Consider the following 25880-nt stretch of genomic DNA (forward strand, 5'->3'; position numbering starts at 1 on the left):
ATTTGCTTTTTTAAATTTTAAATCGCGTATATATGGCATATTTTCACAGAGTCTAATTAATAGTATAACTAATTAATGAAAAAAGCATATGCAAAAGGAAGCTATCTACTAATACTATTACAATAGTTCTTAAATTACAACTAAAGTTAAGAGTTGCCGCTATAAAATGGTAGTAATCATCGTATCTTACATTAGAATCCACGACTTTCAAATCTACATTGGGATTTTTTAATCTTATCTAAGATATGATGAGAATTCTCATAATTTTTAATCTATATATATAAAACTTAATTGATGTTCGTTAGTCTCGCTAAAACTCAAAAATGGCTGATCGGATTTCTTATCTTGGTCTGGAAATCTTCGTGGAAGGTTTAAAAGGTGAGAAAAATTCAAATAATTCCCGAGAACTAATTAAGTTTTATTTCTTGCCACACGAAGGAAGTCGCGGGCGACAGCAAGTTTGTTATAATTCTTTCCATCAATTTAACGTATTAAGTATGTCAATGATAAGTAATTTCGAATATCTGAGAATGATTGACCTACGTAACATGAAATACAAGCGATGAATTCATAATGGTTCCCTTGTGGGATGTCGAAGCGTATCCAATCTAATTACAGGATTCGGGTCTGAGTTTACCCGTCAAAGAACAATGAGGCTCGGCGATGCGGTCCTAAACGATAGGTTAGCCATTATTCTGAGTAATTACAGCGGATCAATTAATTAAACTAGCCTCTCAGCCTGCCATGTTCGGGTAAATTTCAATATTTAAAGTTAAAAACCAAAATTTTTCGTTTCTTTTGAATGCTAGCAGTTCAAACCCTAATATACGAAATTAGCATGCTTTCTACGGATGCTTTTAATCCAGTTTACATATATATAGATAGTAAGTTCAATATGCTCTTTATTTTGAACTCCGCTTTATTAATGTTTTATTGTCGCAGCGACGTTTAGGTCAAAATTTAAAAAAAAGTACGGCTTTTGGAATATTTTATTTATCATTTATTTCATTCTTTTTATTTGTTTCTCTTGCTTCTTCGCCGCTTAATGCTTTTTGTATTTCATTGAACGTCTTTCCATTTGTATCAGGTACGCAAAAATAAACATAAATGCAACCGATCGCACAAACGATACTAAAACACCAATAAGTCAACGCTGGTCCGATGGCCACGGTTAATAAGGGAAAGAACTTCGTGGTTATGAAGATACAAAATGATACAAACACCATAGCAATTGTAACTCCTAAAGCTCTACCAGGTCCATCAAATAATTCTGGTATCAACACCCAAAATAAAGAACCTATTCCTGAAAATAAACGAAAGAATTACGACACTAATAAAGATTTCTGCCCAATGTCGTCATCATCATCAGCTCACTAAACGTCCCCACCGAGGGGCTCGGAGCCTACCCTAAGTTAAGGATGATTTGGCCATAGTCAACCACGCTGACCAAGTGCGGGTTGGTTGACTTCACACATATCTTTTGAATTACTTCTCAGATATGTGCAGGTTGTATCACGATGTTTTCCTTCACCGCAAGAACGTCGGATAAATCTACATATGTAAATCGAAAATCGAAAAACACATTAGTACATGGCGGGATTCGAACCCAGGACCTGCAGATTGCAAGTCAAGTGCTTGACCACTGCCCAAGGTATGGTGAAAAATTAAAAATCACTCTATGATCCCTTTTAAGGCATAATCAAATTTGAACCCTTTGTTCTCTTAAAGCAGAAAACCACTAGATTTTACACCCATCACCAGATACGTAAAACTTAAGTATCAATATTACCTGCACTATAACAATAAACGACTATTATCAGTGATATCATTGGCAAGTAATTTAAGAATCCTATCACTTCTTGCTCCTCAGTTAATTTGAAAAATAAACCCAACGTCGCCTGAAAAATACATAGAAAACTGATAACTACTGAGTTTTAAATTTTATACACCTAAATAAAAATATGTTCCAAGATTGTTATCCCAATTTAAGTTCCCTTCCTCTTCTCGTCCCTTTTTTATAACGAAAAGATGGGAAAGGGATGGGATTTGATCTTTCTGTGCGTCTCCTGTTGATAAACTTAGGCCACGCATTTGCGATTACGAACGTCTATGGGCTGCATTCGCCACGTGTTTGTAATTTTAAGATAGGTTAGATTGGTACCATAAAAGCATTGAAAATTAAAGATCTTACCAATCCAATGAAGACTCCAATAAGAGATGATAACAATATATGTCTTCGTTTCCATCTATCAGTTACAATCGCTGCACATAATGCTGCTAAAATTTGTATCAAACTTATCACAAGCGATGCAACTTCTGGCATAACATTTGTATTTGTCGATACTAGAATCGTTTGTAAATAATATGATACGGCATTGAAACCGATAAATTGTGTAATAAAACAAAGGACTATCGCTATCCCAACTGATTTCAGAAATACTCTGTCCTTTAGTAATTTAACTTTATCGACTTTTTCTTTGTTAACCGAAACTGAGTACATTTCAAGTTCTTCTTTAGCTGATTCTTCAGTATCACGAAGTGATGTCAATGTTTTCATTGCTTCATCGATTTTACCTAAAAATGATAACATATAAATATTATAAATCAAACTTTGATTTGCAATTGCGTTAATTTTGTGTATTTAAAAATATACAATTTAACGTCATTCTTGGTCATTTATTGGTTTCTTTTTTAAATCAATTACAAAACATTCAGAGTCGGTAATGAAGAGGTACTAAAACATTAAAATAGTACAGTCATATTAAGTAAAGTGCGTCGGTGGCTCAGGGGTCAAGCACTTGACTTGCAATCTGCAGGTCCTGGGTTTGAATCCCGCCATGTACTAATGTATTTTTCGATTTCCCATTTACATAAGTACATTTACCCGACGTTCTTCCGGTGTAGGAAAACATCGTGATGCAACCTGCACATATCTGAGAAGAAATTCAAAGATATGTGTGAAGTCAACCAACCCGCACTTGCCCAGCGTAGTTGACTATGGCCTAACTTAGGGTATGCTCCGAGCCCTCGTCGGGGACGTATGAGCTGATAATGATGATGAACCTTAGCTAGTGTACAAATTTCTTACCTTTGGAATACAAGTAGTAAGGACTATCAGGCAAGAACAAAACTGGAATTGCCACGAGAACGTTCAAAGCAGCAAAAATTATACTGTACGTTGTATATGACACAAATGGACCTATGGACTTCGTCACAGCTATGCCCAATGAACTTAACATCTGTAGCAAAGTGCCGAGGGATCCCCGTGTTTCTTTCTGCAAAGGAAACTAATCTTTACCTTTCTGTCTTTATCCTGGTGTCTAATCTATACATTTCTATCCACTGATTTATCTGAATTCACTTAATAATTCAGCGAAAATATTGTCGCCAGTACAAATTACAAGCCCGAATGCTGAAGACATATGAACAGTTTATCTGACTAATAAATGTGAATGTCTGGATGGATGGATGCTTGTTAGAAAGTATCTACAGAACGACTTCATAGATCCCGCTGAAATTTGACATAGATGTAGAACATAGTCGACGACTTGACGGAGTCGCGGGCGATAACTAGTCTTAGACTATGACGACTTATTACATTTTTATGTATTATTATAAATACAACAAAACAATATTAGCATAAAACTCACATCAGCAATTTCCGAAGCGTAAATAGGGACAGCAGTAAACAGGAATAAATCCGCACAACCAATTACAGCACGGCCTAGTATCAAAACCCATGCCTCTTTCGCAAATATAAACACGATGCTTATTAATATTTTAGGCAGACATGTTAGTATCACGCAATATTTCCTACCAATACGATCTATTAACATGCCTAGGAAGCATAGAGCTGAAAATATATATCGCTTTGTTATGAAACGATACACAAAAACATATTCTTCTGACTTTATTGACACTAATCTAGACATGTACAATGATTAATTTACAAGATTAAGCGTTGGTTTCCGAGATCAAAATCTCTTTATAAAACATATCATCATCCCTGTCTATTTGTTTCATCTTTGACAAAACACACATGATAATGTTTTAAACGGGGATTTTGGTCTCAGAAACCCCTGGTAATAGGAGAGTTATATTTATAGCTAGTATTTATGACCCACTATCTTTGTTTTTAATTCATTCATTTCAAATCTAACTAATCTGAGTAGTAGCTTTGTTTTATCTTGTATTGTTGTCTCTGTTTTGTCAAAGATAATGACAAGGATGACAATATGTCTTATACAGACATTGTGGTCTTAGAAACCAACGGTAAATAATATTTCGATAAAAATCTTACTGAACGTGTTACATAGCGCGCCCACCGAAGCGATCCATGAACCCTCTTCTTCAGTAATGGGTCGATGTAATGGCGACTCTGTTTCATTTCTCAATTTGACAAGAATCGGTGAAGGCCACGCCAGACTCATACCGGTTGTGATCACGCCTAGATTGACTGAAATAAATTAATTCACTATTAATATTAAAAGACACATAAATACTATGAACGAAGCGTCGGTGGCTCAGGGGTTTAAGCACTTGACTTGTAATCTACAGATCCTGGGTTCGAATTCTGCCATGTACCAATGTGGTTTTCGATTTCCGATTTACATATGTACATTTATCCGACGTTCTTATGGTGAAGAAAAGCATCGTGATGCAACCTGCAAATATCTGCGAAGAAATTAAAAAGATATGTTCAAAGTCAACCAACCACGGGGCCGCGTGGTTGAAAATTGCCTAGTCACCCCTTTTTTTTAAGAGGGGGAATGCGTTACGCATACCGGGTGCCTCGGGGAAACCCACTCCGGTTATGTGGGACTCTCTCCACATCCCTAAAAGGCAATGGAGTCTACCCACTAAACCCCCTCTGGTTCCCTCGACTCACTGTTTACCGGGGTGTGGGCACATGTCAATAATCTTCGCACACACCGGTCATGGCCTAGTCACCCCTAACTTAGGATAGGCTCCGAGCCCCTCAGTGGGGACGAACAGTTAGCTGATGATGTATATAAAATACTATGATCGATTTAATAGCTAAATTCTTTGTAATTTTTATACATTTAACGATAGATTATTTGAAACGTATTTTTGGATAATAAATTAATAAAGAATAATAAAACACAATTAATAACTTTATCCGGTTATTAGTTATTGTACAGCTACACTTGAACATACAAGTACCAAAAGTAATCATTTCATAATTAGGTATTGTAAAAAATTTAGCTACGCTGTCCCGTTCTTAACGTCAAGTCTCGCATTACCCCGTTTTTTACCTAAAGGCTGTCTTTTGAATTTCAAACTTTCCTCGATAAAAAAAATCTATGCTAATTTCTAAGAAATAGAAATATCATTGTTATAATAGAAAATACTTACCAATTAAAACTAAAGCATATTGTTTGAATCGAGGCGCTCTAAATATTGGCAACATATTGAATAATTTGTATAAAAATTATTTATATTCCTTATGTAAGTTTATGTTTCGCTGTACACTGCAATATAACTTGATATTAATATAATTTATTGGTAAAATGTTTTGCGGAAAACGGGGATTCCTTGGTAAGTATATCAAAGTATCTGTCGCCAGCGACTCCGTCCGCGTGGATATATAAATAAACTTAATTAGTATATCCCATGTGTTCTTTCAGACTATGTTCTATACGTCTGCCAAATTTAATCGAGGTCCGTTCAGTCCTTATAGAGATATCTTCAAACACCCATCCATCCATCCACATCATATCCATCTAAACATTGCAATTTATAATATTAGTAATTTAAATAAAAAGCAGCTCTTCAAGGCATAAATTCGAAAAAAATGTATAAATAGTACATGTCCGTCTCCTGACTCTAAGCTACCTCCTCACCAATTTTCAACCAAATCGGTGAAGCCATTCTTGAGTTATAATTAGTGTAACTTACAGGACTTTCTTTTATATACATATATAGGTGTCGTGTCACTATGTTAGTTACCATACTACTCCGAATGCTAGACCAATTTTTATGAAATTATATGCATATTCAATAGCTCTGGGACTAGACTTCTCTTTATTTTTTTAATGGCGTGCGGAAGGAGACACAATATGAATGTGAAAAAAATAACTATCAATTTTAAAACAAAAATATATATTTATTAGATTAGAATTCAATCTTATTAAGTATCCCGATCCATAAAAATAAGCTAAGAACTAAAATATATACTTACCAAGTAATATAAATATTTAAATATCTCAAAGTTTTATTTAATATTTTTATTGTAATAATTAAAAATAGTAACAAAACACTATAATGATAAAAGCAACGACCACATAAATACTAGGAATTTCCTCGTATACCTAAAACAATGACTCTCTTAACTCAAGAGCCAGATTATTCAGTTAAATAACGTTATCTCGCAACTTACGTTTAATGCTAATTTCACTAACCATTATCTATGCTTACTAACAATCATACTAATATTATAAATGCGAGTGTTTAGATGGATGTTTGTTTAAAGGTATCTCCTGAACGACTAAATGGATGTTGATGAAATTTAGCACACATATAGAACATAGTCTGGAACAACACATAAGCTACTTATTAAGTTTTCTTTTAATTCCGCGCGAACGTAGTTGCTGGCGACAACTAGTATCTTCTTATATAGTTGTTTAAATTATCTTAGTACAAGAGTACATACCAAGTTGTTAAATTCTAATTTTCACTAAACTCCAATGATCATAATATTATTCCTTACAATCATTATAAAAAAAGGACAATATGTTTTTGTACAATTAATTCGATAGTAAAGGTCCACGGTAAGAAATATGTCACCATAAACACATCGATTATCGTTTTCTTATATTTTTCACAAATTCACTATTATAATATTAAAATTACAAAAGCTTCCACTTTCTAAATCCAAACTTAAAGGGTGATTACTTTAAATTCACTCGTCACAATAGCTTTGGTTAAGTCAAATTAATTTATTTTTAATTTATTTATAAGAAAAAGGTAACGTTATAATGAAACTTGAAACTTAAGTGTCATACAATCAAGCAGTGTAGAACAATTACATATATTATTAATGCGTAAATATAAGTATTTATACGTCATAAATGTACAAAGAAATAATTATCTTCTACATATGCCGCTTATAAAAGATAACAATTGCCCGCGACTTCGCTCTCGAGTAATTAAATTTCTTACTAATATTATAAATGAGAATGTTTGGATGGATAGATGTCTGAAGGTAACCGGCTGAACGGATCTCGTTGAAATTTGTCATACATATAGAACATAGTCTGGACGAACACAGTCGACTAATTATGTTATTTTATTCCACGCGGACGTCGCAGGCGACAGCTAGTCTATAAATAAATATAGGCCGTGTCACACGAGGATAGTGTAGTTTTTTAACAGTGAAAGAATTTTTCAAATTAGTTTATTAGTTTCGGAGTTTACACAATGCAAACAAACGGACAAACAGTCATATGTTTCGATTTTATAACATTACAAGCGGTTTCCCGCGATTCGTCCGTGCGGAATTAAAAGAAAACTTAAGGAGTAGCTTATGTGTTCTTCCAGACTACGTTCTACATCTATGCTATATTTCAACTAGAACTGTTGACCCGTTCCAGAGATACCTTCAAAGAAAAATCCATCCATCTATACAAACATTTGCATTACTATCAATATGATTTGGTACAGACAACATAAAATACAGCGCATATCATTTTTAAATCTGCATCAAATTACTGCCTTTTAAAGAAAAAAATCCTGAATTGTATTTTATTTCAACAATACCTCTTATATTAAAAAAAAAAAAAAACATTACAAAATATGCTGATTGTAAAAGAGATATTATGCTATTGACTTAATGCATCTTTTGTTTAATAAAAATATAAAATTCTCAAGCAAGAAAACAGTCTAATATTTCTACACAACAATTAAATATATAAACGAGACATGAATAATTACTTACAATGTTGATAGATAACTATGTATATAATTTATGTTTGTCTAAGATTGCGTAAATGTTGACATAGTATCTGTTAATCTATATGTCCTTAAACACGTATAATCTTAATAATAAAGATAATAGTCCTACTATGAACAGAGATATTTACTTCTTACTAATATAAATACGAATGTTTAGATGGATGGATGTTTGAACGTATTTAGATCGAACGAAAGTAGAACGGCTGCATAGATCTCGATGAAATTTGGCATACATAGAACACAAAGGCTACTTACTAAATTTGTTTTTTTTAATTACGCGCAAACACAGTCGCGGGTGATAGCTAGTAATTAAATAAAACATACAGACAAATTACAAAACTCAGTCTTTTTGAAGTTAAAAATTATCGTCGTCAAAAAATATTTTAATAACGCGCATATACTTTCTTTGTTATTATATTCCAAGCTTGTTTATTTAAATAGAGGTCTTTGTGTACATTGAATGTAAGCGATAGAGTTTAAGTGAAAACCCGAGGACCTTTTGTGTATTCTTGTTACCCTCATCACGCTTATTCTGACGTGTTCTTAGTTGTGTGATTTTGTTTTAATGAACTGAAACCATTGTGAAAAGTTTTAATCGAATACCATATATTAAGATCTACTTAGCTAGACGTTTAATTGACCCAAACATAAATACTTTTAAAGATTTATCTTACTAATATTATAAATGCGAATGTTTAGATGGATGGATGGATATTTGTTTGACGGTATCTCTGGAATGGCTCCACAGATCTCTATGAAATTTGGCATGGATGTAAAACATAGTCTGGAAGAACATTTAGGCTACTAATTATTAGTTTTTTTCTTAATTCCGAACGGACGGAGTCGCGGGCGATAGCTAATACAAAATAAAAATGTAGTGTCTGTTTACTGAAAAAAAATCATATTTTATATACATGACATATGTTCGTTGTTGATAGCGAAAAACAGATTTTTTTTAAACTTTTGTCCATCTTGCCTTCGCAAGGCCATAATTTTTACGGATAATCTCCAGAACGACTGGACCGTTTTCGACGGGACTTTAAACGGAAGGTAGCTGATACCTGCGGGCATATTAAAGGCTTCTTTTTAATTTTAATTAAGCTTAATTAAACTTGTTTTTATTTACTTTGATCAGGTTACAATTGAACAGTGGTAGAGCCCGCGTTAACATCTTCCCACGAATTGGCCCGGCTCACCCGGTGAAATACCACGACCACACAGAAAACAGGCGTGAAGTGGAAGCAATTCCGCGTTTCGTCTGATAAGTGTGCGTCCTGGAGGCCTAATTTAGTCCTCTTTCCCTTCCCCCTTCCCTTAACCCTTTTTCTCATAAGGAAAGGATGGGAACTGGAAGTGGACTTTCCGGGTGAGAGGATGCATGGGAAGGGATCTTTTATTTCTGTGCATCCTCTCCTCCGTTGATTATAGGTAGGCAACGCATATGCAATTGCGTATGTCTACGGGCAACGGTCACTTCGCTATTTCAGCGATTTTAGATGGCCGCTCGCTCGTTTGCCACATTATGAAAAAAAAATTAAAATGGTTTATTTTGATATTTTTTTTTCAATTTATTAATAATATTTTAAAACATTTACTGAACAGAGCATGCCAAATATTTTCAAACAAAAGATATTAAAAATCAAAATAATCGTGATTCACACGAAATTCAACAAAAAGCCGTTGTATTGTCAAACAAAGCCCGACAATGGGCAATTTCCTGTTGGAATTTTCCATACCGCTCTTCAAAATTCAACAATACGTCACTAATTTAGTATTACTTTGTTAATGTAAACAACTGATTTAATAAATAATTAAATAAAAAAATCAAATATTATACTGCCATATTGATACAACATCCATACATACAATCATCTGCCCATACATCTCATGTATGTAATCATCTTATATATTTAAAAATCAAGCATCAATTTGAGAGCGTCGGTGGCTTAGGGGTCAAGCACTTGACTTGCAATCTGCAGATCCTGTGTTCGAATCCCGCCATGTACCAATGTTTTTTATTATTATTTTTGTTAGTATTGCTAAAACTTGAGAACAGCTGAACGGGTTTACCTCATCTTGGTCTTGGAAAAGTTTCGTGGAGGTCTAGGAAAGGTTTAAAAGGTGAGAAAAATTTGAATAACTGCCGAGAACTAATTAATTTTTTTTTTCATTCCACGGGGACGGAGTCGCGGGCAACAGCTAGTATTATATAAAATTCGTGTAACAATGTTACTTATCATACTGCTACCAAATTACTTGGCAGATTTAAATTTTATATGCATATTTACTAGGTTTGATAATCGGCATCTATTTTTTACTCCGACGCGGACGGAGTCGCGACCTACAGCATGTCTATTTTTCATCAATTCTTTTAATAGAAAAAAAATTAACTAAAAACATCAGTTAGTGTTAAGGGCCACTATAAGTTTATATGGGTATATTTTATTCCAAGAAACAAAATTCGTTGAAGCAACCAATGCTGTTTACCTTCCGAAGGGTCTTAAATAAATAATTCAGTGGATAGACCTCAAATAAGAACACAATATACTTTTATTCTATTCAAATGTAATTCTACAAAAGCCCAAATATACTGAAGGTATTTTTTTCTGCGTTTATTTTCAAACTATTTCTATTTCTCAAAGATCTTAAAAAAAATTATTGTGTTTTTATTTTGGTATAAACAAAACGATACGAGTTTTAGCTGTTTTATAACACAAAAATACTATTTTAATTAACAAGGAAATAAATAATAAAGTAATTTATAAAAAAATATTCATTTATTTATTACTGATTATCGCCCGCGACTCTGTCCGCGCGGAATTAAAAGCAAACTTAATTAGTTGCCTCTGTGTTGTACCAGACTATGTTCTACATCGACACCAAATTATAGCGACATCCGTTCAGCCGTTCCAGAGATACCTTCAAACAAACATACTTCTATCCATCCGTCTAATCTTTAGTATTTATAATTTTATACATTTATTTATCATATTCTTAATAAAAAATTATACAAAATATATTATATTAAAAATAGAGCACCACCGGCTGCGGAGTCCCATGACTCCAACAACCAGTGATCAGTTGCAGAGACAGGAACCTTCTCACGATGCGTGCGGTTTCTAGGATAACTGCCTTTTGTATCGGGCCCTTAATCCAATCGTATTTATAATATTAGTAAGATTTTTATTAAAACCGTACATAAAAAAGAAACTTGACATAATCGAAGCTGTCTTGGATCTAAAAGATAAAAAAAATAGTCTTCTAAATCAGATATCATTGGACTTGTTTTTCAACTTTTATTTCGCAATATCTGAGACAGAAAGTCGCAAGTATTCCGATTATCTTGTTAAGATAAGTGCGCTGTAGGGAGAACTGTTCTACCGTAAAGTTTGTAGTCGTCGCTAAGCAAACTCAATTACGTTCTATCACATTTAAAAAAAGTCGAATGAAAATATATTACTAGAAAATGTCAAGATTTATATTCTAATTTGTCAGCTGAATATTTATGCTAGTAAAGTTTTAATAGATTTTTATTCTACTAATATTATAAATGCGAAAGTTTAGATGGTTTGTTACAAGATATTTCCAAAATTGATCAAAGAAACTCGTTGAAATTTGTCATAGACATAGAACATAATCTAAGAACACTTAGGCTGCTTTTTAAGTTTTGTTTTTAATTCCGCGAAAGTAATATTTTTCTAAACTAGACGTATCAACCAAGTTAACGCTAAATTTAACAATAAACAATCAGATTTACAAAAAGTATTTGTTCATTTAAAAGTAAGTGTAACTGAAAGATTTTCACTATCTCAAAGGCCGGCAACGCATCTGCGGTTCCTCTGGTATTGATGTCCATGGGCGTCGTTGAACACCTCGGTTTTCCTGCTGCTCGTTTGCCCACTTGCTATAAAAAAAAAATCATCATACTACAACTGTTTATAAGTATTAAATTTTAGAATAAAATGAAACGTAATAAAAGAAGCATATAATACAGTCTAAATATGTTCTTAAGCCAAAACCAAAGTTAAAAGGAACATCAAAGTCTAAATAGATCCATGCATCATACAACATTGTAATATAACCTTAATGGAGCTTTTACTTTAATTGAAGATAAAAAGCAAAATATAATAAGGAAATTTTGTTATAGGGGATAAGTAATTTACTTTCGGCCTCGAGATTAAATTGATTATCTCTAAAAGGTCCTGGAACGTGATGTTAATACATAATAAGACTCATCTTAGAGAATTTGTAATACATTTGTCAAATATGAAAGGTTAATAGTAACCAAAGAGGTTAACTGAACTCCCATCCAAACAACTCCGACCTAAAGGTGATATCCACGAGTTGCAGTGGCGGTTTAATAAGTGATAACATCACTCTTCAGATCCGATTCAGTATTTCAAGTAATGTATAAAAGCTAATTGAATATACATATTTTACTTCTTACTAGTATTATAAATGCGTATGTTTGGTTGGATGTTTGTTAAAAGGTTATGGATCCCTATAAAATTTGAAATAGATGTAAAACATTGTCTGGAAGAACACACAGATTACTATAATAATTATTTTTAATTTCACGCGAACTAAATCGAGGGCGACAGCTAGTGTAAAAAGTGCAGTAATATTTCCTTTTACTTATTACGTAACATCCTAAACTAGAAACTTTGTTATATTTCTATCTAGATTTATTAGTAAATAACTTTGTATTAGCGAAATTGTTCCTCTCTCGGAATGTACGAAGTAACTTTCAATGTTCGACGAAGTTGTCCCTGTCAGTTGTGCAGACATTGACGAATTGGAGCACAATTGTTTTGCGCTCGATCTTGCTTCATGTCGTACAATACTTTGTCACACCAGGCTTAAGTATTTTATATTTTTGTGGTTACTAGCTTTTGCCTGACTCTTCGTTTGCGCAAAACGTGAGGATCTTATATCTCTTGTGTTACTCGAAACTATATGCTTTATCAGTGTCGAATTTCAATAAGATGTAGTTAACCGTTGATGAGTTATCGAGTAAATATGTCAATTAAACATATCCCACGGCAATTGTACACATTTCGGCGATCATATGTATTCTTTGAAACTGCGTTCTGTATTTATTCCAAATATCAAAAAAGCTAATCGACATCACAGGGACAAAGAATTAGTATAGCTATTCAAAGGGGGAACGCTGCCAGTATCTTCGTAACCTAACCTAAACTTGTTTTAACATTTTAGTTAATTATTCGTTTATAATATTTTATTTAATATAATAGATTTAGTAATTTAATAAACAATCTGTAATTCCAAATTTCATAGAGGTCCATTAAGCTGTTCTGGAGATACCTTCTAACAAACATCCATCCATCTATCCAAACGATGTGATATAAAATCGGGTTCAGCATGAGTTTATTGGTTGACAAAAGTTTTATTCTCTCAACAATAAATTTATATTACCTTATCAAAATGTACCTTTATCTAGCAAGTAAATAAACCTTTTTAATCATCATCAGCTCACTATACGTCAACGCTGAGAGGCTCGGAGCTTACCCTAAGTTAGGGGTGACTAATCCATAGTTAACCACGGTGGCCAAGTGCGGATTGGTTGACTTCACACATATCTTTGAATTTCTTCTCAGATATGTGCAGGTTGCATCACGATGTTTTACTTCACAGTAAGAACGTTAGATAAATGTACATATGTGAATCGGAAATCGAAAAACACATTGATACATGGCAGGATTCAAACCCAGGACCTGCAGATTGCAAGTCAAGTGCTTAACCCCTGAGCCACCGACGGTCCTATTTAATCACTGTAAAGTAGTAAAATAAATTCCAGCTATCAAGCTGGAAGGTATCAACCTTCACGCGTTTTTGAGAAAAAGGGTCTTGACAGACAGACGGACGGACAACAAAGTGATCCTATAAGGGTTCCGTTTTTTTCCTCTGAGGTACGGAACCCCAAAAAGATGCTATATAGAAGCCAACATTAATAACATAGTAAGAGATCGTGGACAAAGTTTACTAGTAAATATAACTTAGGTTACAACTACCATAAACTTGAATTACATCGTATTCGGCGAACGGTCACCTAATACGAGCTTATCTGAACAAATGGCTGAGCTTTTGGCCAAATACGCTATAACCCGAACTCGACTTAAGTTCGAGCTTTTATAAGCTTTCGTTATATGCATATTAAAGTAAGAATAAACATTTTAGTGCAACTAACTTTCACTTAGTTGCTTTTCTACATTTAACAACACTCATATAATCGAACACATTACGAACACGACGTTCTTACGGTGAAGGAAAACATCGTGATGAAACCAGCACATATCTGCGAAGAAATTCAAAGATACGTACGAAGTCAACCAACCCGCAGTGGGCCAGCGTGGTTGACTTATGCCCTCTTCACTCCTTAACTCGGGATAGGCTCCGAGTTCCTCATTCTGTATAGCCGATGATGATGATGTTCGAATATATTGTTGTTATTTCTAGCAACCATAAAGATAGTTGGACGGTGTTATATGACTTTATTCAAGTTAAGATTTAACGTCAGTGTACCATAGCCCATTACCATTTACCAGAGATTACCATTTCTTTACCGAGGATTTTTTTTGTATTAGGTATAATATATTTTAATTAATTTTTATATTTATTACTTACGTGTAAATTTAACAAACTTCAACTTTCTTTTATTTAACAATTTTATATCAAAGCGTAAAAACATTTCATTACATCTAAGATACGGACAAGAAAATCTCGTTATGAGGAAATGAGTATAATATAAATCAAGCAACCCCATCCTCGTGAGCTGAAACTTATTTTTCTCATTACCGCCGAGTCAGTTATTAATGACAATTGTTGTGTGAAAGCAAACTTAAATATAACTTGTTATTTGCTGTAAATTAGCACAAAATGCTCACGTAATATCTTAAAGTTTTATGAGTGTTATTGTTTTGAGAATTGGATTTGAATATATAAAAAGTCATAATAACTAAACTAGGCTTCGGTGGCTCAGTGGTCAAGCACTTCACTTGCAATCTGTAGGCCTTGGGTTCGAATCCCGCCATGTACCAATGTGTTTTTCGATTTCCGATTTACATATGTACATTTATCCGACGTTCTTACGGTGATGGAAAACATCGTGATGCAACCTGCACATATCTGAGAAGAAATTCAAAGATATGTGTGAAGTCAACCAACCCGCACTTGGCCAGCGAAGTTGACTATGGCCTAATAACTTAGGGTAGGCTCCGAGCCCCTCGGTGGGGACGTATAGTGAGCTGATAATGTTTAATAACTAAACAGATTAATTAGAAGTATATTTTAAAGTTCAATTACTTTGGTATTGAAGTACGTTAAAACTGAAAGTGTGTAGGCAAAACTGATAAGTAAAACGGACTTTTTTTAAAGCCTGAGAAGAGTAACAAACAAAATTAATTAACAATTTAAAATTTTTAAAAGATTTTTAAATTTTTTTTACTGTTGTACAGATTTTTTTTTAATTTACTCCAGTACAAATTGCACACAAATAAACAAGAGGGGAAACAAAACAAAGAATAACGTGTGTAGAGGTTTCTCAAATCCAATTATCGTGGCTGCGCTATCATTGTACTGAGAAATTTAATTAGATAAAGGCATACTAGAAAATGAAACTCCTAGCCTTTGTGTACCTTAAATATTTATTTTAATCCTAAACAGGGTGATAATTATTTCGCGAGTATAATGATGTGGCGACAGATGAAAATATATGAAAAGTAGCACATACTGTATCTTTATAGGAAAAGGGAAAGGAAAATGTTTGTAAACATTTCCTTTGTTCATTTCTTCTTCATCTTTCTCAGCCATAAGTCGCCCACTGCTGGGCATAGGCCTCCCCCAAAGATCGCCACGATGACCGGTCCTGTGCTACCTGCATCCAGGATGCAACCTTGACCAGGTCATCGGTCCATCTTGCGGAAGGCCAGACCACGGTGCGTCGATCTGTCCGTGGCCACCACTCTAGAACTTTGCCTCCCCATCGACCGTCCATTTTACGATTGTAAAATGTAAAACATCATTTAAGCTTTTGTTCTTTCATTTGGAATTCGTAATTTTTGACTAGGTTATATTAATATTGAATGTATAATAAACACGTGGAAGAATTATTAATATACCGAATAAATAAAATTACACAAAAGATTTCTGAAGGTGTCAGAAGAGCGTCTTTATTAAATTTAATACCTTTATATCGGACGTGGGGTGTCGTACAAATTAATTAAAAGGATATTAATAAAGCCAGACGTTGGTGTTATATGGTAGTCTTCGTTATTTAATGTACACCTTTCTTTACATACTCTTTATTTTATATGTGTAATTGAATAACACAATGGTATATAATTATTCAGGAGTAAAACTGATACGTAAATTAATATGAAATAAATTTTATATGCATTTAAAATAATGTGTCTAATAAATGTTTTCATTTTTGAAGGAGAAAACATTTCAATCGTTTTTCGTTTTAATTTGTGGAACGTCAGACTCTTATCTCGAAAAAGAACAAAACACATTTGTACAGCCTGCAGACATCCAACGACTTTTTACTTCTTTCTTCGACAATTTTTTTTTTGTATCCTTTTCAAGGAATGAAATGACGTATAAATTTCGAAATTTACGCCTGAATATTCATCACATTGTAGTTCTGTATGGCCTCAGTTGGCAAACGAGCAAGCGGATTTTTAATTCGCCAAAATAGCGAAATGAAAATAGCTAAAGACATCTGCATTTGTAGATGGTATACCTATTATACTTATGGGATATTTAAATTGACAGAAAAAGGGACGCTCAGAAAGAGGATATTTCTATCTCCTCTGCCAAATACAGCTTTCTCTACCATCCCTTCCTTTTAAAGTAAAAAATATAGATAATTATGTTATTTACGAATACATTTCTAATATCTTTCAATAGACTTCGTTTTAGGACTAAATTAATTGTTAAATTACTGCCTTGAAATTTGAAATTGTAACTCATAACTTGTGTGATTTCATAATTCTAAAATATCATTCCTAGCCTAAAAAAAACATTTCTAACTGCAAGCTCAACGGGCGATGTGAGCCTTTGAACACAGTTTACTTTGAGCGGAGGCACATAGCTTTAACATTTTAAAGGGGCTTTGATGAAACAACGGCATTGTTTAACAAGTTCTCTAGTTAGGCCTTTTGCAAAGTTTGCATGCTCAAATTGTTAATAATAATGATCGAGGAAATGTTTCAGGGTTGCTTAATAACTAAGCAATTACATGCACTTGAATTTACTATTACAAAATAATTGTTTTCAATCATAGTTTAGTTGTTAATATTCTAAAATCTAACTAATATTTGTCACCACCTAAAGTCAAACCAATTAGGATGAATTTTAGAACTAAAATCTATACTAATATTATAAAGCGGAAGAGTTTGTTTAAACGCGCTAATCTCAGGAACTACTGGTCCGATTTGAAAAATTCTTTTTTTGTTGGATAGTCTATTTATAAAGGAAGGCTTTAGGCTATATAACATTACGCTATGACCAATAGTTTTTTTAAGGACAATGAATTTTTGTGTGTAGTTTTTTTAGTTTAAACTCATGGTTACATTACATAATGTGTCTTATCATATTTGAATATTATACACACTTCTGCATTCATTTCTCAAACAATTTAAATGCTTCTTGGGAAAGTTAACAAAGTTATTATAATAAAGTCCCTTACTTAAACACTAAGACGTGGCAAAGTAACGTCTCAGCATAAAATGTTAGAGGATAGTTTAAGGTGCACGTTGACACTTTGTTAAGTAAAAGATAAGTGAACAAAAATTACCGTATCCGCAACACCTTAGAAACTGTAGACGCGTTACCGGCCATTGAGAAAGATATGCTCGCTTGAAGGACCCTAAGTCGTATTGGTTTTTATATACCATCGAGAACAGAACATTACATAACGCGACTTTGCGAGGCAGGTAACTTTGAAATCTTATCGTTGAGGTACTCCAGCCATCCTAGGTGTACATGGTATCTGGCAGTCAGGCGACTTTTAATAAATCAAAACAATTTGAGAATAATGTAAATAAACACTGACTGGTTTCCTTTAAAAACTAATCAGCAATAGACAATTTTGAAACAAACGTAAAATCTCTCTAAATCGGATTTGTTCTGTACAATTTTCTTTTGGTGAAAACCGTTCTGATGACATTTCATACAGTACAAAACTTCCACAAATTGAGGGCAACAGCGCCGTACTGTAATGCTAATTCACACGAGGGTAGCAGAAAAATAGGACAGAGTAGTACGACAATTGTTTGAAAATGCCAAGGCAAAACAACTGTTTTCATTGTGAGTATGCATACCATCAATGGCAATACTGCACTGTCTTTTGCTCTGGTTCAATGTTTTCCCCTCGTGTGAAACTAACATACTGAAATATTCATAACATGACGCGAACTAGACACACTGTTATTACGACTCAAGCACACAGAACACAAGTTTTGACAAATATATACAAAAAATCTTACCGTGATAGAAATTGCCGTAACTCGTGTTTTAAAGCTTATTGCTAGCTCGAATTTTTCACGAAAAATGAGAGAGATAAAAATTTATTTTTGAAAAATGTAAACTCGAGCGTTAGAAGCGTCGGTGGTTCAAGGGTTAAAGCAGTTGACTTGTAATCTGCAGGTCCTGGGTTTGAATCCCACCATGTACCGATATTCATTTATATCTACTTTTATCGGACGTTCTTACGGTGAAGATAAACATCGTGGTGCAATCTGCACATAACCGGGAAGAAATTAAAAGTTATGTGTGAAGTCAACCAACCCGCACTGGGCCAACGTGGTTGACTATGGTCTATTCATCCCTAACTTAGAATAGGCTCCGAGTGGAGACGTATAGTGAGCGGATGATGAACGTGAACTCATATACGAACATGGTTGTAAAAACCTCAGCGGAAAAAATAAGGACCCTATAATTCTCGTCAAAATCGGTCTGACTATTTCGTAGATTGTCCGGAACAAACACTGAGCTGCCGACAGACGGATCGACGTATGGACTTGTTTTGAAACATCATATTTACATTTTCCTTCAATTACACGTAATATGAATTAGTGCAAAAGCAGGCAACTTGTTGCAATATTAATGAAAGACGAAACGTCAAAGCGTGAACAGTTGTTTTGAAAGTATCTTACTAATATTATAAATGCGAATGGATGTGAATGGATATATGTTTGAAGAGATCCGCAAAACGGCTGAAAAGATCTCTATGAAATTTGGCATACATATAGAATATACTCTGGAAGAACACCTAGGCACTTACACGAAGTCACGGGCGACAATTAGTATGTAATAAATTATCGTTACTTTTTATGAGTTGTATTAGTTACTAAAATAAAAGAAGTTGGAATTACAATCTCTACTTATTCTATTATATAACTGGGAACAATATCTTTCATTTGAGATTTTTCATTTACAACTAAATAAACTTTTTGATATAAAATTATTACAAAGAAGATCATTAGTGGAATGTCTTTGTGACATTTTAAAAATGTTTCCGCGGACCGCTTGCGGTGATCTTGAAGCAAGAATAAATGACAAAGTCACCTTTTAAAGCTTTAATGGCTACGACGGAAGTTCTTCACGTCCTAATTTCACGTAGATAATGAATGAGTGGAAATTACATTTTTAAAGATGGCTCTTATAATGATTTAATGTACGATAAAAAGTACACACATAAGGATACAAGACCGTAGGTTTACAGGACCGTAAGCTCTATTTATAGCAAAAGTGATAAACAAGAAAGGTGCCACCTTATTTCGCTATAATAGCGATATGACCACTGCCTATAGACTAAGTAAATAAAAAGTAGATTTTTCAACTTAACTTTCATGTCCGCGGAGAATTGAATAATAAAAATAGTAGCCTATATTTTCTTCCAGACTGTTCTACATGTATGCCAAATATCATCGAGATCCATGAAGCTGTTCTGGAGATACCTCCAAACATCCATCCATCTAAACATTTGCATTTATATTAGTAAGAGTAATTAATTTTTTGTTCGATAAAAGTAAGTATAATAGGAACAATCTTTACCAATCAAATCTGATTTAGTGGTTTTCGTAACAAAACTTCTTTGTTCTTACAAAGTCTTTACAACTTAAACAACAAAAACTTTTACACTTTGATTTATTACTCACGTGATCTTTTAAGATAAACGGTTTCATCAAAGTTTTTTGTTTAGAATTGTGCAAAAAATTTAGAAGCTCAAAGTACAAAATAATGTTAATTTACAAATAAAATTTATCTGTAATTAAGGAAACGATTTCATCAACCAAACTAAGGCTCTTACAAATTCCGCTGTCGACGATAAGACGATTAATGTTTTCAAACAAACCTACAAATAAAATACAAACACCGTAATATTCTGAATGACAAAGTGTTCGTCTGTTTGTTACGGTATATGCAAGGACTACAAAACTTTGTTATAAATTTGAATATACAGAACCATAGAATTGTTTAGACTTATAGATGTGTTGACAGGATAACAAAAAATAGAGGCGATCGGTCCAATCGGAAACACCCAATGTATCAAAATTCCATCTGTTATTGTTGAAATAAATTCAAACGATATCGCGTCGACGAGTTAGTATAAAATTAATTATAAATTCGTTAGGCACGAAGCAACGGTGTAATTCATCTTAGAGAATATAATTACTCATCTTCATCACAAAAGCTTTAGGTGTTCTTACGAAATACAGATAAATAATAGTTTTTTTTTTAATTATTTTAGGGCGTCGAGAAGTGCCAGCATTATTTGTTAGTTTGTTTTTAATTTTATAAATGACAGCCAGTATCAGTTGATCTTTCGAGTCTCTTCGTTACTTAAATAACGTAATTAATACGATTTAAATTAAGAATGCTTTCTTCACTGTATTTTCAATCTCTTTGCTTACAACGTTTTTTCGCTTGAGTGATTTACAGCAACAAACGAGGAAACAAACAAATTTCATTGCTTAGTAAATTAGATTTTGCTAATTATAAATAATACTTTTAATTTACTTAAATTTATTTACATTTTAATGAAATCAAATTTTGTTTCATCTTACAAACATTACATTAAGTAACTTATACTGTTTGTTTTACTTTTTAGTTAATTACACATGGGTATTTGTGTAAACTGATATATAAACACGGCTAAACACTCACATATATACGTCCGGTGGCGGCACCGACTTGACGACCCGTCGCTCACTGTGAGTGAGCGACGGGCCGCGTCGACGAAATAATACCAGTACCACTCATCCTGATGAAGGGCCCCCAATGGTCTCGAAACTAGTCGGTGCCGCCAACGGACGTATATACGTGAGTGTTTAGCCGTGTTTATATATCAGTTTAGTATAATGTCTCACGAAAGGGTCTTTGTGTATCGTTCATAGGGTTTTATGGTTAAAAGCTTGCTTTATTTTCTATTATGTGATTAAATTAACTAACAAATAAGCCAGTTATTTATTACGTTAATATTTATTTGTCTAAAAGCACAGAGTATTCAAGAAACTGGAGTGATTCCAAAATATTTTGTATGTTACTTTCTTTAGTTGTGGATTACATCATAGTGAAATAAATAAAACAAAATTTATATGAATGTTTTTGCTACGTAGTATACAGTTTATTACATGTTTTTATTGTTAAAGAATGTTACTTGTATAAATCTTATACAACCAATTTTTTTTGGTTGTTTATTCGTGTTACAGTAGAATAAATTGCTTAATTCAAGTGTCCTTTATTGCGCTGTGACGCCGCACTAGAGTCACTTTAGATCTAACAGTGTTGTCTAACCAAATATTTCGTTTAAGAATCTGTATCTTACTAATATTATAAATGCAAAAGTTTATTTGTATGGATGTTTGTTAGGTATCTCCCCCCCCCCCCCTTGTTAACGCTGGTGGCAACTGCCGTGAGGTTTTAGTCGGTGCAAGCCCGACATAACTACCCTTGTCCCCGCAAGAATGGTATGCGTAAGTCATTTTTCCCCACGATAAAAAAGGTATCTCCGAAACAGCTAAACAGATCTCGATGAAATTTAGCAGAAATGAAAAACATAGTCTGGAAGAACACATAGAGTACTCAATATGTTTTTTTAATACTGCGCTGAATGCACGGTCGTAGTTGCGGGCGACAGCTAATCAAAGAGCACGAAACAAATTTGTTTACTCTTCGTGCTTTTATTATTTGCCGCTTTATGTAGTTACATAAGTTCATTGACGGCATATAATCGTCACACGTACATGAGATATGTATATTCCATCCCACTGTTTATAATTTTTCATCCCGTTTTATTTATTATTTATAAGCGGTATCAGTTACGGGACTTTGATAATACACGTCAATTTCTTCGTCAATAAACATCCTTTGAGGTCTAACAGCGTCGTAATTGAATTCAGTCTCCCCTCGCATCACGTTATCGATGTTTATCTCAATTTACCTCACTAAATACGATTAGGCTTAACCAATGCTCCGTACTTGCAAATAAAGCTTTTAGAAGAACAAAATTTTTCATTGTAAATCATTGTTGTCTGTCTAAAACAAATGTTATAAAGAGACACAAGTATGATATATTCTTCCTGACACACTACAATAGTATTGAACCCATAACCAATAGAAAGCTGGTCAGGGAACCGTAAGTAAGAGTATATTTTATAGCTCTTTATGTCCATGTGCTGGTTGGTTGACTTCACACATATCTTTGAATTTCTTCTCAGATATGTGCAGGTTGCATCACGATGTTTTCCTTCACCGGTTGGTTGACTATGGCCTAATCACCCTTAACTTAGGGTAGGCTACGAGCCCCTCGGTGGAGACGTATAGTGAGCTGATGATGATGATGATGTCCATGTACATTTTATTATCTTCTTTATACATCTAACTAGCGGTCGCCCGCAACTCCATCCGCACGTAATTAAAAATGACATTAGTAGCCTATGTGTTCTTCCAGACTATGTTCTATATGTATGCCAAATTTCATCAAGATCTGTTTACAAGTTCCAGAGATACATTCAAACAAACATCCATCCATCCAAAAAATCGCATTTACAATATGAATAAGATTAAGGCTCCACAATACCCCAAAAGTAATATAAAATAATTTCAAGGAATTAATTATATATTCTGTTTTATTTGGAAGTATTTTAATTAAGCCTTCTTATGTAAGAAGAAAACGTTTCAAAGTTTCCATAAATCGGTTCAAAGCCTTGTTTATAAATCTTTAGCCTTTCGAGAATTCGATACTGAGATAGGTTAAAACGTTTAATTGAATCCTAAGACGAATTCAATTACAGTATTAAAATATAGTATAATAAATATGATCCGTTGATTTTATTACAAAGATATCTGTTTCATTAAATTAAAATATTACGTTCAAACTATTATTCAAATATTAACTGTCACCCGCGACTCCGTCCGCGTACAATGAAAAGAAAAACTTAATTAGTTCATGGCAATTATTTGATTTTTTCTCACCTTTTAAATCTTCCCTAAACCTAAACATTTCAAGACCAAGATAAGATAAATCCGTTCTCGAGTTTTAGCGAGACTAACGAACAGCAATTAATTTATATATATATATATATATATAGATTCTGGAGAATGATTTAAGAACATGCAAAAATCTCATTATAACTTTATCCGTAATATTTTTAAAATTTAATCACAAAGATGAAACTCTGCTAATAAAATTATTTATGGGCAATTCGGAAGATAAAAGAGCACCTTGAAAGTTATATTAAATATTGCTTTAGAAATTAGAATAAGCGATTTTTTTAAATACTCACGCTTTGATATTTGCTATTCCATGTAACACAGAGATGGTTTGCGAGATATAAAACTTTTGCAACAACAAAGTCAAGTAGTAGTAATAGAAACTCGTTTAGTTTACGTTAATTCGTAGTGTTACATATTCATAAACCGCTCCCTTATATTGCCATAATTTACCTTTATTTTTTATAAAAGAAAGGCACAAACGATTAACGGGAGCACCGAATTGGTCATCTACGTCCGTGGACATGGCAACACCAGACTGTAGATGCGTTGCCAACCTTTGAGAAAAAGATGGTACTCACAACTCAAATATGCATAATATATTACAAAGATGTTATCAATGTTATAGTGACTTAACAGTCAGCATTTCACTTTCTATGTTTTTTTTTATATCATAAGGTGGCAAACGAGCGAGCGGCCACCTGAAATCGCTGAAAGAGCAAAGTGACCGTTGCCCACAGACATACGCAATTGCATATGCGTTGCCTACCTTTAATTGACGGAGGAGAGGATGCACAGAAAGAAAATATTTTCTCTTCCCATACATGCTCTCATCCGGAAAGTCCACTTCCACTTCCCATCCTTTCCTTATAACAATAAGGGTGGGAAGGGAGAGAGGACTAAATTAGGCCTCCGGGACGCACACTCATCAGACGAAACGCGGAATTGCTTCCACTTCACGCCTGTCTTCTGTGTGGTCGTGGTATTTCACCGGGCGAGCCGGGCCGATTCATGCGAAGATGTTAAAGCAGGCTCTACCACTGTTAAAAGAAATATATAAAGACAACTACACTATAAAGACAACATAAATCTACATGAATTTTATACGTAGGAATCTTACTAAGAAGACTCACATAAAACTCAGTTAGACTGAAGTTAATTAGGCAAGAAATGAATCGTTTCGTTTCAGTCTTGACACTAATTACTTTAAGTCTTACGCAAGAAATGAAGAAATGATTGCAGACATTTTTCTTTGTCATTGATATTATTAAATTACTATTTTTTTAATTTTAATTACTATTAGACTAGTAAAAACTTAAGGATAGATCATCACCTGCCCTTATCTACATAGAGTCGGCACAATATGTATTACTTCTCCATACATCTCTATCAGCCGTCATATCTGAATCTACCTTCTTCTTACGCATATCCCCTTTTACACAATCCATGTATACTTTCTTTAATCTTCCTCTACAACTATAAATTTAAGATAGATGTAATTTTTTATATGTTCTACTTTTTTCTTGTTAGTTAATATTAAAAATCATTTGAGGTTTTATTTACAACAGACAACGGTATATTTGTTACTTTGTGGGGCATACGCGCTGTCAGTGTGGTAACAGACAGGATGACACCATTTTATATTTTATTCCCGCGTTACACCTTCAATTTTCGCTTGAATTTTTGATCGTAAAAGCTTTTACCGACACCGTCCGTCAGATGGAACGTCCCAGTTAAAGCTCGCTGTCGTTAATATACTATCACTTTTATAAGCTCGCTGTAATGTTTAAAAAAGAAACTATCTAAAAATAAAATAATGAAAAACTCGGAATTCAACTTGTATAGAATAAGGAAAAAAGATTTTTCTATTATAAATTTTCTTTTTAGAATGTCTTATGCAAATTCTCTAGTGTCCTAAAACCATTGTGCCATGGTTTTATACAAGTTTATAAAATGGGTTACAAACACGTTAAGTCTTGTACTTATTTTTGTTTATGCCACAGATATTATGCATTTATGATGACGAATTGTTTTCATTCTTGTAATTCTATTATTTAAAGTTATGCGGTTTTATTTATGCCAAACCGAACCGCACACTCGTCAAAGCGCTCGCCTGTGGTTACATCATGTCTGTCGGCAAATGCTAAATCTGTTTAGGTTATCAAATTGTATCTATTATTTCATATTTGTTTCCTTTATTATATTCAATTTATAATTATTTAGTGGCGCACTCAAAAGTCGCTTAGTAAAAAGAAACCCTTAGTGTATGATTTACTGCACTTGTGTAGGTTTTTATTAAAAAGAACTGTTTTCCTAAGTGAGGAATTAACTTACTTTGAGTGTAGTACGTCCACTTAATCTGTATTACCATCATAGAGACTACGATG

At 33.6% G+C, this 25880-nt stretch overlaps 1 protein-coding gene across 1 annotated transcript; it reads right to left on the reverse strand.

The window, feature by feature from the left end:
• Window positions 1-1004: 1004 nt before the first annotated feature.
• Window positions 1005-6979, reverse strand: LOC106120586 (facilitated trehalose transporter Tret1-like; the record flags this gene model as incomplete). The annotated part of the gene is made up of 8 exons (XM_013315939.1): window positions 6674-6979; window positions 5377-5492; window positions 4301-4456; window positions 3651-3853; window positions 3089-3275; window positions 2188-2574; window positions 1790-1894; window positions 1005-1303 (listed from the first exon to the last, which is right to left on the reverse strand). Coding segments are annotated over exons 2-8 (1392 nt in total), but the record flags the coding sequence as incomplete, so codon positions are not given.
• Window positions 6980-25880: the final 18901 nt, after the last annotated feature.

The sequence above is a fragment of the Papilio xuthus genome, unplaced genomic scaffold (assembly GCF_000836235.2).
Source record: "Papilio xuthus unplaced genomic scaffold, Pxut_1.1 DF826949.1, whole genome shotgun sequence".
In the NCBI taxonomy this organism is placed as follows: Eukaryota; Metazoa; Arthropoda; class Insecta; order Lepidoptera; family Papilionidae; genus Papilio; species Papilio xuthus.